Source organism: Aquarana catesbeiana, linkage group LG04, assembly GCF_042186555.1.
Source record: "Aquarana catesbeiana isolate 2022-GZ linkage group LG04, ASM4218655v1, whole genome shotgun sequence".
Classification (NCBI taxonomy): Eukaryota; Metazoa; Chordata; class Amphibia; order Anura; family Ranidae; genus Aquarana; species Aquarana catesbeiana.
The window spans coordinates 635485145-635500420 of NC_133327.1; the positions used below are offsets into that span (position 1 = coordinate 635485145).

Genomic DNA, 15276 nt, shown 5'->3' on the forward strand with positions numbered 1-15276 from the left:
ACCCCAAGCTATTTGCTGAGAGGCATGTCGAGTCCATGGAATATTTTATATTGTGACACAAGTTGTGGGAAAGAGACAAATTTTTTTTTTTTTTTTTGCACAAAGTTGTCCCTAAATGATATATTGCTCAAACATGCCATGGGAATATGTGAAATTACACCCCAAAATACATTTTGTTGCTTCTACTGAGTATGGGGATACCACATGTGTGAGACTTTTTTGGAGCCTAGCCTCGTACGGGACCCCGAAAACCAAGCACCGCCTTCAGGCTTTCTAAGGGCGTAAATTTTTGATTTCACTCTTCACTGCCTATCACAGTTTCGGAGGCCATGGAATGCCCAGGTGGCATAAAACCCCCCCCCCCCAAATGACCCCATTTTGGAAAGTAGACACTCCAAGCTATTTGCTGAGAGGTATAGTGAGTATTTTGCAGACCTCACTTTTTGTCACAAAGTTTTGAAATTTGAAAAAAGAAAAAAAATGTTTTTTTTCTTGTCTTTCTTCATTTTCAAAAACAAATGAGAGCTGCAAAATACTCACCATGCCTCTCAGCAAATAGCTTGGGGTGTCTGCTTTCCAAAATGGGGTCATTTGGGGGGGTTTGTGCCACCTGGGCATTCCATGGCCTCCGAAACTGTGATAGGTAGTGAAGAGTGAAATCAAAAATTTACACCCTTAGAAATCCTGAAGGCAGTGATTGGTTTTCGGGGCCCCGTACGCGGCTAGGCTCCTAAAAAGTCCCACACATGTGGTATCCCCATACTCAGGAGAAGCAGCTAAATGTATTTTGGGGTGCAATTCCACATATGCCCATGGCCTATGTGAGCAATATATCATTTAGTGACAACTTTGTGCAAAAAAAAATAAATAAAAAATTGTCACATCCCGCATTTTGTGTCAAAATATAAAATATTCCATGGACTCAACATGCCTCAAAGCAAATAGCTTGGGGTGTCTACTTTCCAAAATGGGGTCATTTGGGGGGGTTTAATGCCATCTGGGCATTTTATGGCCTTCAAAACTGTGATAGGTAGTGAGGAGTAAAATCTAAAATTTACACCCTTAGAAATCCTAAAGGCAGTGATTGGTTTTCGGGGCCCCGTACGCAGCTAGGCTCCCAAAAAGTCCCACACATGTGGTATCCCCGTACTCAGGAGAAGCAGCTGAATATATTTTGGGGTGCAATTCCACATATGCCCATGGCCTGTGTGAGCAATATATCATTTAGTGACAACTTTTTGTAATTTATTTTTTTTTTTGTCATTATTCAATCACTTGGGACAAAAAAATAATATTCAATGGGCTCAACATGCCTCTCAGCAATTTCCTTGGGGTGTCTACTTTCCAAAATGGGGTCATTTGGGGGGGTTTGTACTGCCCTGCCATTTTAGCACCTCAAGAAATGACATAGGCAGTCATAAATTAAAGGCTGTGTAAATTCCAGAAAATGTACCCTAGTTTGTAGGCGCTATAACTTTTGCGCAAACCAATAAATATACACTTATTGACATTTTTTTTACCAAAGACATGTGGCCAAATACATTTTGGCCTAAATGTATGACTAAAATTGATTTTTTTGGATTTTTTTTATAACAAAAAGTAGAAAATATCATTTTTTTTCAAAATTTTCGGTCTTTTTCCGTTTATAGGGCAAAAAATAAAAATGGCAGAGGTGATCAAATACCATCAAAAGAAAGCTCTATTTGTGGGAAGAAAAGGACGCAAATTTCGTTTGGGTACAGCATTGCATGACCGCGCAATTAGCAGTTAAAGCGACGCAGTGCCAAATTGTAAAAAGTGCTCTGGTCAGGAAGAAAGAAAGAAAGAAATCGATAAAAAGTCCTATGCAGATAATTTATGCTGAGTGCCACAAAGATATCACATTTGAAACCTGGTGCGTTTTTACAAAATCGCTAGAAAGTCCCATACAGAAGATATGTTCCAAACATCAATAAACTTGAAGCAATAAAAAATTCCAAGTCCCACTTAAAGTGCTCGTGCTTTACAAAGTGGATATGAATCCGTGCTTGATATGTGCTCACAGGACAGTGAATTCACCTCCATGTATGGGCACTGTCCTGTGAGCACATATCAAGCACTTATCAAGTTCTATAACTTTATTTTCTATTCTATTTTGTTTTATTCCATTCTATTCTATTCTATTATTTTCTTACATTAAGGAAGAAAAACTAAATGGTGGGACATAACTAAATTATCTTATCTACTTTATTATAATCTGTGACCTATTTTAGCCACCACGCTTCCTTCTTTTATAAGGGACCAGTTCTAACAGCTAGGGTTAGAAATTGCCTCGTCATCCCCGGAAGCTGCGACCCGCACCGTGGCCTCGCACGCATGCGTGTCTCAAGGTTCTCCATCTCAGCTTCCGGGGTTGATGTTCTCTATAATGCCTGTTGCCTGTGGTATTATCTACACTCGTATTCCTATACTACAATAGGTGAGAATGTTCGGGACCTTTGTGTTTCCCCCTTTCCCCTTATGTTTTTACAATTTTATTACTATACTCATTTGGTAATTGTATTTCATTATAGATACCCCTCAATTTGCATCTGCTCCTGATGAGTAGTAATATAACCACGAAACGTGTAGAGCTTTCCTATGATGCGTTGTCACAGTATTTATGCCCAACATTTGTATTATACTATATTCGATTTTAATGAACCAATCCACCATTGCTTTCTATACTTTTATATTGCTTTTGCTAAAATTGGGGTCTACACACCTAAGTTAAGACAATGTATATTATTGAATCAATTATGTATTGATATGTAATGTTTTAATCTTGCCAATCGATATTTATTAGTGTATTATATTACCATATTCTTGATAATTAATTTACAATGTACTATTATATTATTGCTTAAGATCCACTCATTAAAACCTATTAATGCAGTTTTATATCAATGTACTATGTAATATTTTATAGGTTGATGTATCAACTCTGCAATCAATAAACAATGTGTATACTGATTGTCTCATATAACTTAGTGATCTGCTTCATTTAAAGTCCCACCATTTAGTTTTCCTTTTTTCAATTTAAAAATACACCTATGATAAAAATTATAAACTCTTAAATTCTTTGTAAGTGGACAAACTTACAAAATCTGCAGAGGATCAAATAATAATTTTCCCCACTGTACCCCCCTATGCTTACATGGTGGGAAGTCCTGGTAACGCCAGTGGTTCATAGGGACACAGCGAGTGCCTCTGGCAGTGTCAAATGCCTGTGTCCCCACCAAATGCCATGTCCCTATCCTCCCACCCCTATGTGACTGCTATGTCCTGTAGTAAGGTAGCGGTAGGTGGATGGAAAACAGCAACGGGGACACAGACATCCAACCCTGCCAGAAGTGTTGAATTCTGAAGAAACTGATGAACGATGTAGCGCTGGATCGTAGCGAAGGTGGGATATGCAGGCTATCAGAGCCACCAAGGAACTTTTATCTGGAATCTTTTTTGCAACTGACAAGGTCACTTTAAATAAAAAGCCAGCCCAGATATTTCCTGTATCCTCAAAAGTTAACTCCATATTTGGAGAAAAAAAAAGGATAGTAAAATAAAATTAAATTAATAATCCAGAGTATACAATTTCTACACAAGCCTTGTTGCAATTTATTGTTAAAAAAAAACTACCTTTCTCGTCCAATCTGCAGCAGCTGTGATTTTGTGTAAAATTCAATGCAATGTGGTAACCTGGAGGCGTTCTGTACACTGTTGATGTACAGAATGCCCCCCGAAATGTAATTTCCTCCTTGCGTGTTTCACTCACTGATTTTCCTAGAAGTCTGCACTAAGATGCAGGTCAAATTTTAGGCACCCCCTGCAATAGGAGCTTCAGTTTTGGTGAGATACATTGCAAGGGTTAAATACTTCTAAAGGGATGCAGACACTGCAACTTTTCTCATTAGAACACTAATGCCGTGTACACACGAGCGGAATGTTCGACAGAAAAAGTCTGACGGGAGCTTTTCGTCGTATATTCTGATCGTGTGTATGCCCCATTGGACTTTTTACGTCGAAAATTCTGACGGACCTAGAAAGAGAACATGTTCTAAATCTTTCCGACGGAAACCAATTCCTATCAGGAAAACCGATCGTCTGTATACTGTTCCGGCGAACCAAAAACAACGCATGCTCTGAAGCAAGTACGAGGCGGAAGCTATTGGCTACTGGCTATTGAACTTCCGTTTTGTAGCCCTGTCGTACGTGTTGTACGTCACCGCGTTCTGGACAGTCGGAATTTGGTGTGACCGTGTGTATGCAAGACAGCTTGAGTGGAATTCCGTCAGAAATCCATCGGAAAAACCTTCAGAGTTTATTCCGACGGGAAAACCGGTCGTGTGTAACATACACCCTCCCATTCAGAATCACTCTGTAAGGGTCATAGTGAAACAAACAGCTATTTTTTCAGGAATTTGTTAAATCCTTGCAATGTACATCGATTACCCAGATTGGATTTTTATTTTTTGTTGCTCTTTAAAGCACCTGGAAAAAATAATCACATAAACTGAAGTGTACTATGTATTCTCACAGGTATGCTGCAGTGGAGTTTTGCATGGAAGAAAGGATGGATATCACTGCTGTGAAGGTGACTACATTGCCATTGAAGGCAATTCCTCCTCCTGGATTTGTTGTGCTGGTCAGGTCCATGTTTTTCAGCCTGACCACCAATGCTGCGGAAGATACTACACCAGGGCTAAGAAAGGTAAGACAACCAACAATGCAGATAGTTGCTAATTTAAAAAAATGGATTTTAAACTTTGTAAAAAAAAACAAACAAAAAAATAACAAAAAAAAAAATAAGCATTATATTATTATTATAGGTAAAGTCACCAGTTTCCATAAATCTATATTATTATACATTGTATATGTAGCGTTGGTAGATTTTTCAATTTACCGTTTATAGGTACATTTAGTGGGACATCTGTATATAGTTTACATTTAGTTTATTGTCAGATTTAGCCTCTGGCTGTGTTGCGTGTAGTTTCACACTGTGCCTGTGGGTGTCGTTGTCACCATGGGTCGGTGTTGGAAAGGCAACAAGCTGAAGTGTATGAGTGCTCTTCTGTCCCGGAGATAACTCGGCGGAGGTGGTCCTCCGAGTTGCATTCTGGGAGAGGGTATTTATGGGACATACGCCATGTTTAAAGGAGGTTTTTTCCGCCTCGTGGCCCTCCTGGCCTAGAGGTATGTGTCAGTGAGTGCTACCTCGTAGTTCTCCAGCCTGGAGGGTTGCGCTTCTGCAGCCGAGTAGGTAGACCCAGAGGCCTATCTGGGGTCTACTATTGCTGGGATGGTCCTGTGCTGTCTGTCCTGTGAGAAGAAGGCGGATAATCGGGAAGATCCAGGGGAGGACCCATCTTGGAAGGGACCATGCAAGGCTGGTCTTAAGAAGGGCCTGGTGACTCGATTGGAGGACGTATCCTAAACTACCCTACCACACAAGTACTGCCGGGTCGGCTTAAAGGTTCTGGTACTGTGTTTGCTGTTCATCGAAAACCACTACATCCTGTGGCAGAGGATCGTACGGGTTTTATTTCACTCAAGTCTGCGGCAGAGACTTTTTGTTCATGCTGCGTACCGGCTGCTAGGTTGGTGAGAGAGACCTATCCGGGCGGGCAAAGATTTAATCCTGAGCTGAGGAAACATTTATCCCAAAGATTTCAATTCCTTAGTGCTACGCCAAGAAAAGGTATTTGAACTTCCCTGCAACTCTTCTTCTACCTCTTTCCTGCTACTTCTTCCGGTTGTCTCCCATTAAAGCATTGGAAAAAATACTCAAGTGACTGGTGCCTACACTGTCTGGTAATAAGCTCAGCGGGACCCTAGACCCAGTACTGGTGAAATTACAGGTAAAAAAAGGTGACGGTAACAGCCTGCTTTAAATCAGCAGCTCCATCGTGAGTTAGTGCTACATATATGTGCTATAAGCAGCGATGGAGGAACGGTGAGTTCACCGCTCCTTCACTGCTCCAAAGAAGCTGCTGGCAGGACTTTTTCTGACGCCGTGCCAGCGCACCGCTCCAGTGTGAAAGCCCTCGGGCTTTCACACTGGAGTGAATGGAGCCACTTTTTTCAGGTGCTATGCAGTCGATATTTTCAGCGTTGTATCGCCTGAAAAACGCCCGCAGTGTGAAAGGGGTCTTATACATCACTACATGTTGTTTTTTAAATGTGTGTCATGTACCCAAATTTGACCTGGTATTAACCTCTTGCAGTCTCTGTACAGCAGAGCTCAGACTGGGGAAGGAGAAGCTGCAGAAGGCCAGCCAGTTGTGCTCATTTGCTAACAATGGACATATAGATAGGAGAAGAGAGTAGAGTGACAGAAACTGCTACTTTGCTACTTTATAGGAAAGAAATGTGTTATATTTCTAATAATTCAGTAGCCGTTTTGTTTCAAGCTATTCTTTTTTTGGGTAAACCGGAGTGATGTTTTAAAAAATGTTTCTACTACTGACTAGACTGACAGATAAGCATGTACACAAATGTTTTTCTCTTTGCTTTAAGGACAGGTACACTTGCTTTTTATCAAATGAGGGAAAAAAGATCAGTGTCAAACTTGGGGTCCACACTGTACCTTGAGTTTCTCCTGGTGTCCTGTAGTGATGTAGAGGTTGGTGGGATACCTGCACAGCTAGGATGCCAACATCATTAAGTAGGTTGAGGCAGCTGCATTCTCCCTCCAACCCTCACCAATGTTGGGGCATTTTTACTTCCACTGACACAAATGATGAGGAATCTTTTCTCCCATTGACCATCAATGGATGAGGGCACTACGTTTTATAACTGTGGCTATGACCATCCTGTAAAATGCTCTTTATGTTACCTACTCCTGATCCTTGCACTTCGCACTGTAAATTAAATTACATCTCCTGACCATAGTTACATAGTTAGTAAGGTTGAATAAAGACACCAGTCCATCCTGAGTCTACAAACTATTTTATTTAAGGTACCTATATAGCGCTGCCAATTCATGCAGCACTCCACACATACATCGTACACCCACATTGGTCCCTACCCTCAAAGAGCCCACAATCCAACTCACATTCATATACTAGGGCCAATTTACCTACCAGCATGTCCTTGGAGTGTGGGAAGAAACCGGAGTACCCGGAGGAAACCCACGCAGGCACAGGGAGAACATGCAAACTCCAGGCAGATAGTGTCGTGGTTGGGAAGCGAACCAGCGACCCTTGTTACTGCTAGGCGAGAGTGCTACCCACTACACCACTGTGCTCCCCGACCCTGATCCTTGCACTCTATACTGAGTATACTCCTAAACTCTGTACTTCATACTATATGTTAAATACTCCTGACCCCTTCCCTCTAATGCTATGTTGTATGTTACATTCTCATGAGCATTGCACTCTGTTTAATTTTGAAGCGCCCTGGTTTTTAGTCAGGAGCTCCTCACCAAGTTCCTTGTCAGGAGTAGTTACTGTAGTTAATTACTAGGGATCCAGTGACTTCTCCCTAGGTTTGGCCTGGTTGTACTTTCCTCTTCTACCACTAGGTGGACAGGCACTTGCAGGTATTAGATTGAGAAGGACAACTCAAGGTCAGGTTATGGGTATATGGGGTATCTCAGCCAATGGGCAGGGATTTTGTTGAATCCATTGGTCTGCTGGGAGGGCCTTTATATTCGGGTGAGGTCAGGTGATCCAGGTTCTTGTGTGCCACCCACACCATCTGGGTGGATGTGTGTCATCTGCACCGGGCTGGTAGGCCGGAGATTGGGCCTATCCCGGGGGCATCAGGCTGCCAGGCCGTGTGAGGGCCTATCCAGAAGTAAGAGGGCAGAGCAGGGTTGGGATTGCGGCTTGTAGTCCAACCAAAAGTGAGAACCTATCGTGGTTGGAGGTAGAAGGGAATCTGTTGCCACTAAGGGACCAATCGCCTTTACCAGGGACCACAGTGAGTAACTGAAGCAAGTACCGGAGCAGTATTCTCACCGAACGGGCACGATGGAGAATCGGGAAACTTCAATCGGTGAACAAGTCAGGGACCCAACCAGTGTAGGAGACGCTTGAAGCTTGAAGGTATCTGAAGTGCCAAGCTAGCAGGGAAGCGTGGGTGACGCTTGAGAGAGATACCACCGCAAAGGCCTTGAGGAGCTCATGGGATTCAGAGACAGTGAATCAGAGGATCCAGCGAGAGACCAGGAGCTCAAGGGGCTGAAGAACTATAAGGAGAAGTTGTAGTACAGCTGAGAGAACTGTTACTTTGAGTTAAGAACTGTTTAAGTACTGTTACCATAGGAGACAGCAATCCTGCACGTGCAGAAGTGGCAACTTGCTGGGGCCTTTCCCTGTACGGCTGTCCTCCTGTTGAAGTCTCGGAGTCTGCCATTTGAAATTGCAACTACTTAAGGGTGTCTTGACCCTAACCCTCTTTCCCTTGCAAAATATAAAAAGGACTGTCAAAGAAATAAAACCTCTTTTACATCCAAGAAGTGTCTGGTGCTCAATGACTTTTTCCATCTTTGCACCCACTATGCCTCACAACCCACCACATATTGAAGGATGTCAGCTAGCTTTGGCCTTGAAGGTTTCCATTAGACTGGAAGAGGTCAGAGATTCTGCTATACTGTGGTTTATATTACATACTTCTGAATACTGAACTCTGTATGCTATGTCATATATTGAAAAGTCTGACCCTTGTGCATCCTTCACTAAGTTGTACGTTACATTGTCCTGACTACCACATTGTAGAAGCTATGTTGTATGCTTCTCTAAAAATTGCATGATATTCATGATGAAGTACATTACAGTCCTGACCTCTGTACTCTATGTATTCTATTGTACATTTTATAGTCCTGACCGCTGTAGTCCATAAGCTGTGCTATACATTACATACTCTTAACCAAAATTGTAATTGTCCAAACAGTCGTTTATCTCTCGTGTGCAGAAACCCATATGTAGTGGAAACATTAAAAAAAATGATCCGGTGTCTTGATGGTTATGTGTGACTGTGACACAGTAATTAGTGAGTAATTTGTGGGTACAAGGACTGTGGCATATATACAGTATCTCACAAAAGTGAGTACACCCCTTACATTTTTGTAAATATTTTATCTATCTTTTCATGTGACAACACTGAAGAAATGACACTTTGCTACAATGTAAAGTAGTGAGTGTACAGCTTGTATAACAGTGTAAATTTGCTGATAATAAAATAACTCAATACACAGCCATTAATGTCTAAACCGCTGGCAACAAAAAGTACACCCCTAACTGAAAATGTCCAAATTGGGCCCAATTAGCCATTTTCCTTCCCTGCTGTCATGTGACTCGTTAGTGTTACAAGGTGTGAATGGGGAGAAGGTGTGTTAAATTTGGTGTTATCGCTCTCACTCTCTCATACTGGTCACTGGAAGTTCAACATGACACCTCATGGCAAAGAACTCTCTGAGGATCTGAAAAAAAAGAATTGTTGCTCTACATAAAGATGGCCTAGGCTATAAGAAGATTGCCAAGACCTTGAAACTGAGCTGCAGCATGGTGGCCAAGACCATACAGCGGTTTAACAGGACAGGTTCCACTCAGAACAGGCCTCGCCATGGTCGACCAAAGCAGTTGAGTGCACGTGCTCAGCATCATATCCAGAGGTTGTGTGTTTGGGAAATAGATGTATGAGTGCTGCCAGCATTTCTGCAGAGGTTGAAGGGGTGAGGGGGGAGGGTCAGCCTGTCAGTGCTCAGACCATACGCCACACACTGCATCAAATTGGTCTGCATGGCTGTCATCCCAGAAGGAAGCCTCTTCTAAAAATGGGAGGGGTGCACTTATGTGAGATACTGTGTGTGTATGTATAGATAGATATATATATAGATATGCATTGTTTATTGCCATTAGGCTCTGCTCTGGCTATATATAAGCATGCCACTTTAAGCCATGGTACACTTGAAAATCTCGTTTTTTTAAGGGACAAATATGGAACAAGTGAGTTCCCAGTAAAGCAGATCTCCTGAAATGCATGTTGCATGTGCACTGCAATTTTTTAACTTAAAAAGTATTAAAGGATCAGTATGACAGCAATGTGGATAGCCCATTCAGGAGGCTGTTATATCCTCCTCCTATATCCATCTTGGTTGGACTGACCCTTTAACATTGATCTGGTGGGTCAATCAATTACCTTTAGAGCCTCTATATCTACCTCTTCTGGGTAGTGTGACATGCTAGGACTTGTAGTTTGCCAAGGGTAATGGGTAATGCATCTTTAGTCTTGTATTAATAAATGCGCAGAGCAAAACTTCCGCAGCACCTGAAAGATTCTGTTCCTTTTGGCTAGGCCGTCTCCTCCATGTCCTAAAATGACTTTTTGGCATGAGGCCGCGTCTCAATCAGAAGCATGAATGTGTAGCATGTAGCTGATCAGCCTATCGCGTTCCAGCGCCTATTTTCGTTTCCTCGCCCTGTCGCCATGGCATCCCTACAATCTTCCTGAATTGTAATACCCATTAGTTCTGATCATAGATGTAATATCTGCTGATTGGTTGGCATGACTTCCAGCATGACTTCCAGCATAACACTTATTTTTTTTATTTTTTTTAATGTGCAAAGGTACTTGAAATTCTGCCAATTTCGCTCTGTACATCTCCAGCGTTAAACTCTGGTAGAGTCATTCATATATCACAATATTCTGAATGCATCGATGATGTCATCAGAAAAAAAAAGGCTATCGCGCCCGGAGATCCAGCAAAAGCAGTTAAATAGTCTCATTAATCTCTTCCCCGCTCGGTAATAGAAAAGAGTTTATTTTATAACCTCTATCTCCATCCAGTGGCCGGTGAGAATTAATCTGTGTTTACATCTCCCGGAAAAGGAATTACAGGACTTGCTGTAAATCAGGTCTAATATGGGAAAGGCAGATTCTGGAAGAACTGTATTATCCATAGTGCTGCACCTTTAGAATGGATTCTTCTTTTATGATACAAATACAGTTTCTTCTTTTTTTTACGACTGTATATGTTTACGATCTGGCTACACAAATGTAGTAAAAGTACAGTTCCAGGCAACAACAGAAATCCAATAAGTGGGTAGCTGAAAACTCGAAAGGTTTATTCACACTAGTGGTTGGGGGGGGTTAAGACCCTTTATTTGAGCTGCGCTTTTCCTGTCCCCCACCAGCTGCTACACCCTTTAGCTGCAGCCAGGTTGTACATATGTGGCAGCCACAGCAAGAATTATACCCCCTGTCGCGTTTAAGAGAATAGGTCTAGTGCAGTTATGGTGTTAATGTGGAGATCAAGGGGGTTAAGTGGCGATACAATGCCTCCTCACTGCCTGTCAAATGCTGTGTGAAGAGTGACCTGAACATGAATCGTTCTTCAGAGAGAACCACTAGTAGGAAGAGCCCTAAGGGGCTAAGTGCAGGAAAAGTGAACTAACCCAGCAAAACTATGGATACAATTCAAAATGACATATAGCGGTTGATTTACTATAGGCAAATGCTCCACTTTGCAAAGAATATCCAATCGTGCCAGGAAAAAAAAAAAGCGGTTTTTGCTTGCACATGATTGGATGATGGAATTCAGCAGAGCTTCTGCTCATTTACTACTTTGTAAAGTGCACAATCTTATTGTCTTTAGTAAATTAACCCCATAGTCTCAAGTCAATGCAATACTTTTGTGACGATCAGGGGTCAGGCTCAGAGACCAGTTGCTGTAGCAGTTCAGAGTTTCCCACCGACCAGCAGGATGTAAACACAAGGAGATCACCCTGGTGGATGAAGCGGGCTCCTCTGAGCTCTAAGCACTAGCCGGTATTCACCAGAGCTCTTGATGGTGGAGATAAGTTTTTTAGCGCCAGGTCGTGGTCCTCAGGATCTCCCCACCACGAGTTGGACAAGCCGGGTTCTGGTAGCAGATATAGTAGGTAGGGATCAAGCAGAAGTGTAGTCAGTAAATAAGCCAAAGGTCAGTAAGAAGTATTTTCAGGTTGATCTCAAGCAGAAGCGTATTTGAGGAAGAAGCCAAAGGTAGGTAACGAGTGATAGTGAAGATACGGACAGGAGCAAGAGTGAAAGGTGCAAGATGTTGGCTAGAGAGAGCACAATAATATGGCAAACAGGAAATGCAAAGGCATAGCTAAAATGGGAAGATCATGGGAGGAGCAAGGAGTTCAAGGTTCATCAGAAACAGGATAGAAAGTAGGTTTATCCAAGGATTCAGGCAAGGAGCTAACCAGCATCTCAGGTGCCTCAGCCAGAAGGTCTACTACCAGACAAAGCAGGCGTCATGGGTTCAAATCCCAGTCCTGACAGCGTTACAAGGTGATCCTGCCAATTGATGAAATAATTCCTCCCTTTCCTTTTTTGGGCTGTCAACACTTTTGCTACTGCTCTGAAATTGCTGCAGCATTGTCACCCTGTTCTCTGATTGGATTACAGTAGTGCGCAAGGAGTTAGGGAGTAGGCAGACCATCAGTGTTGTTTTATTGCCTGCCTCTACCCTGCCCATTAACAAGAAGCTCTGACCATCTGTCTTGGGCAGGGTAAATACTTACCCAGTGGCACTGCCTGGAACCCTCCCAGCAGGTGTGTACTGAACCGCCCAAAAAACACACCCATTTGTGTCTGCTTTAGCTGCAAGACTTCTGGGAGATGTAGTTCTGCTACCACTTCTCTACACAGCTTTTTGTTACATTCAACAAGCAATTAGACAACAAATGAAGAGGAGTCTACAAATGTACTTTATGTGGAAACGTCTCCTTAGTTTACTTTTTTCTATGTAACCCATCACAGCCAGATTTTAGAGAATTTCTTACCTGCAGTGTGGGTGGGTCTGCATCCTAGGTTAAATACTCTCACCGGCCACTTTATTAGGTACACATGTTCAATTGCTTGGTAACATAAATTGCTAATCAGCCATTCACATGGCAGCTACTTAATGCATTGAGGCATCTAGACGAGGAAGTTCAAACTGAGCATCAGAATGGGGAAGAAAGGGGATTTAAGTGACTTTGAACTTGGCATGGTTGTTGGTGCCAGACGGGCTGGTCTAAGTATTTAAAAAACTGCTGATCTACTGGAATTTTCACGCACAACCATCTCTCAGGTTTAACAACCATCTCTCTTTTACAAAGAGAAAATGAGCGGCAGTTGTGTGGACAAAAATGTCTTGTTGATGTCAGAGGTCAGAGGAGAATGAGCAGACCAGTTTCAGATGATAGAAAGGCAACAGTAACTCAAATAACCACTCGTTACAACCAAGGTATGCAGAATATCATCTCTGAATGCACATCACATCGACCCTGGAAGCAGATGAGCTACAGCAGTGGAAGTCCCCACCGGGTGCCACTCCTGTCAGCTAAGAACAGGAAACTGAGGCTACAATTCGCACAGGCTCACCAAAATTGGACAATAGAATATAGGAAAAACATTGCTTGGTCTGAGTCTCAATTTTGAGCTGTGACATTGAGATGGTAGGGTCAGAATTTGGTGTAAACAACATGAAAGCATGGATTTATCCTGCATTGTTCAGGCTGGTGGTGGTGCAATGGTGTGGGGATATTTTCCTGGCACACTTTTGGCCCCTTAGTACCAATTGAGCATCGTTTAAAAGCCACGGCCTTCCTGAGTATTGTTGCTGACCATGTCCATCCCTTTATGACTGCAGTGTACCCATCTTCTGATGGCTCCTTCCAGCAGGATAATGCACCATGTCACAAAGCTCAAATCATCTCACCACTGGTTTCTTGAACACGACAATGAGGTCTCTGTACTCCAATGACTTCCACAGTCACCAGATCTCAATCCAATAGAGCACCTTTGGAATGTGGTGGAACAGGAGATTTGTATCATGGATGTGCAGCCAACAAATCTGCAGCAACTACGTGATGCTTTCATGTCAATATGGACCGAAATCTCTGAGGAATGTTTCCAAAACCTTGTTGAATCTATGCCGTGAACTATTAAGACAGTTCTGAAGGCAAAAGTGGGTCCGACCCAATACTACGGTAGCAAGGTGTATCTAATAAAGTGACCTGTAAGCATATGTGTTCAAAGCTTCAGGCTTTTGTATGAAGATAAACCCACAGTTGCAGTTGGTTTGTTTGGGAAAAGCTCTTCTGCATTACAAACAGGCAAAAAAGGGGTTCTTATATCACAAGTGCTGTACCGTATTGTCTAGATTAAATACTGACACACTTAGTAGGTACAATGTGCTCTCTGTGTGTATTCCAGTATATAATATTGGATTTTAAATGTAAAGAAGAATGTATCTTCTTATTTTTACATTAAAGGCCCACTTTAGCAAAAAATGTATTCCAGAAACTGTATGTGGTTAACCCTTGTAATAAAAGAATTCTATGGATCCTTTTATTTTTCCCATGCCTTTGTATTTTTCTTGACAATTACATACAGACCAAGCTGTCCAACAAATGTGACAGTTAAAGGAATTGGGACAAAACATATATGTAACTCTATGAAAAACAGAGGATTGCCCAGGGTCACCAACATCCTATACTACAATCGAAAAGAAGATAAGGAACAAGGTGCCAACAGGAACTCACAAATAATAATAATATATTTTATTGTAAACAAAGTAGATAAAAACATTTGTTCATAAAAAAACAAGGCAAATAAAATTGACCTCCCTCAGATACCTCCCACAGAATAGTAGACACCTAAACACCATGTAATTAGCTCATTCGCAACCAAATCAAATATGACAGATGAGGTGTCTTCCATGGGTAGGTCTTCCTCAGTCTCAACGCGTTTTGCGGGAGTACCCCGCTTCAGAAGGTGAGCAGAGCTAAGAAGTAAAACACAATCATTTACAATACACAGTAAATACACATAGTTGGAAATCATATCAAACTAATATTATGATAGTCTCACCAAACTATTTAGGTCCAACCACAAATATGAGAAGTTGCGGCACTGACAGAGGCATGTACTATCCCTTCCCGGGGGCAGATGTGCAAGACAAAGCAAGGCGGCAAGGATATTTATCCCATCTTAACAAAAAAAAGAAGACCTAATTTTCCATAGTAACAAACTGTAATATAAGAGAAAAACAAATTAAAGTGAAGTTCTGCTGAAAATAAAGTTGGTTGGGCAGTAGAGCAGCAGACAGTGTCAGTAGTTTTTTATTTTAATTCATTTATTTTTCACAAATGTATTTATTTAAATGTAATGTGTCATCTCTGTAAAAATTCTGTAGTCTTCAGTGGATATTGGACAGCCTGCACCCCTCCTTCGTCAAGAACTTAATGATGCTTCTGCTTAGAATCCATTATTTACTTGCAA

At 41.9% G+C, this 15276-nt stretch overlaps 1 protein-coding gene across 1 annotated transcript in view; it reads left to right on the top strand.

Annotated features, from left to right (window-relative positions):
* Positions 1 to 15276, top strand: part of USH2A (usherin) — a 1400924-nt gene that overhangs the window by 997821 nt on the left and 387827 nt on the right. Inside the window, exon 50 of the mRNA XM_073628975.1 lies at positions 4555 to 4726. Coding sequence (XP_073485076.1) covers positions 4555 to 4726 — 172 coding nt within the window. The remainder of the gene's footprint in view (positions 1 to 4554; positions 4727 to 15276) is intronic.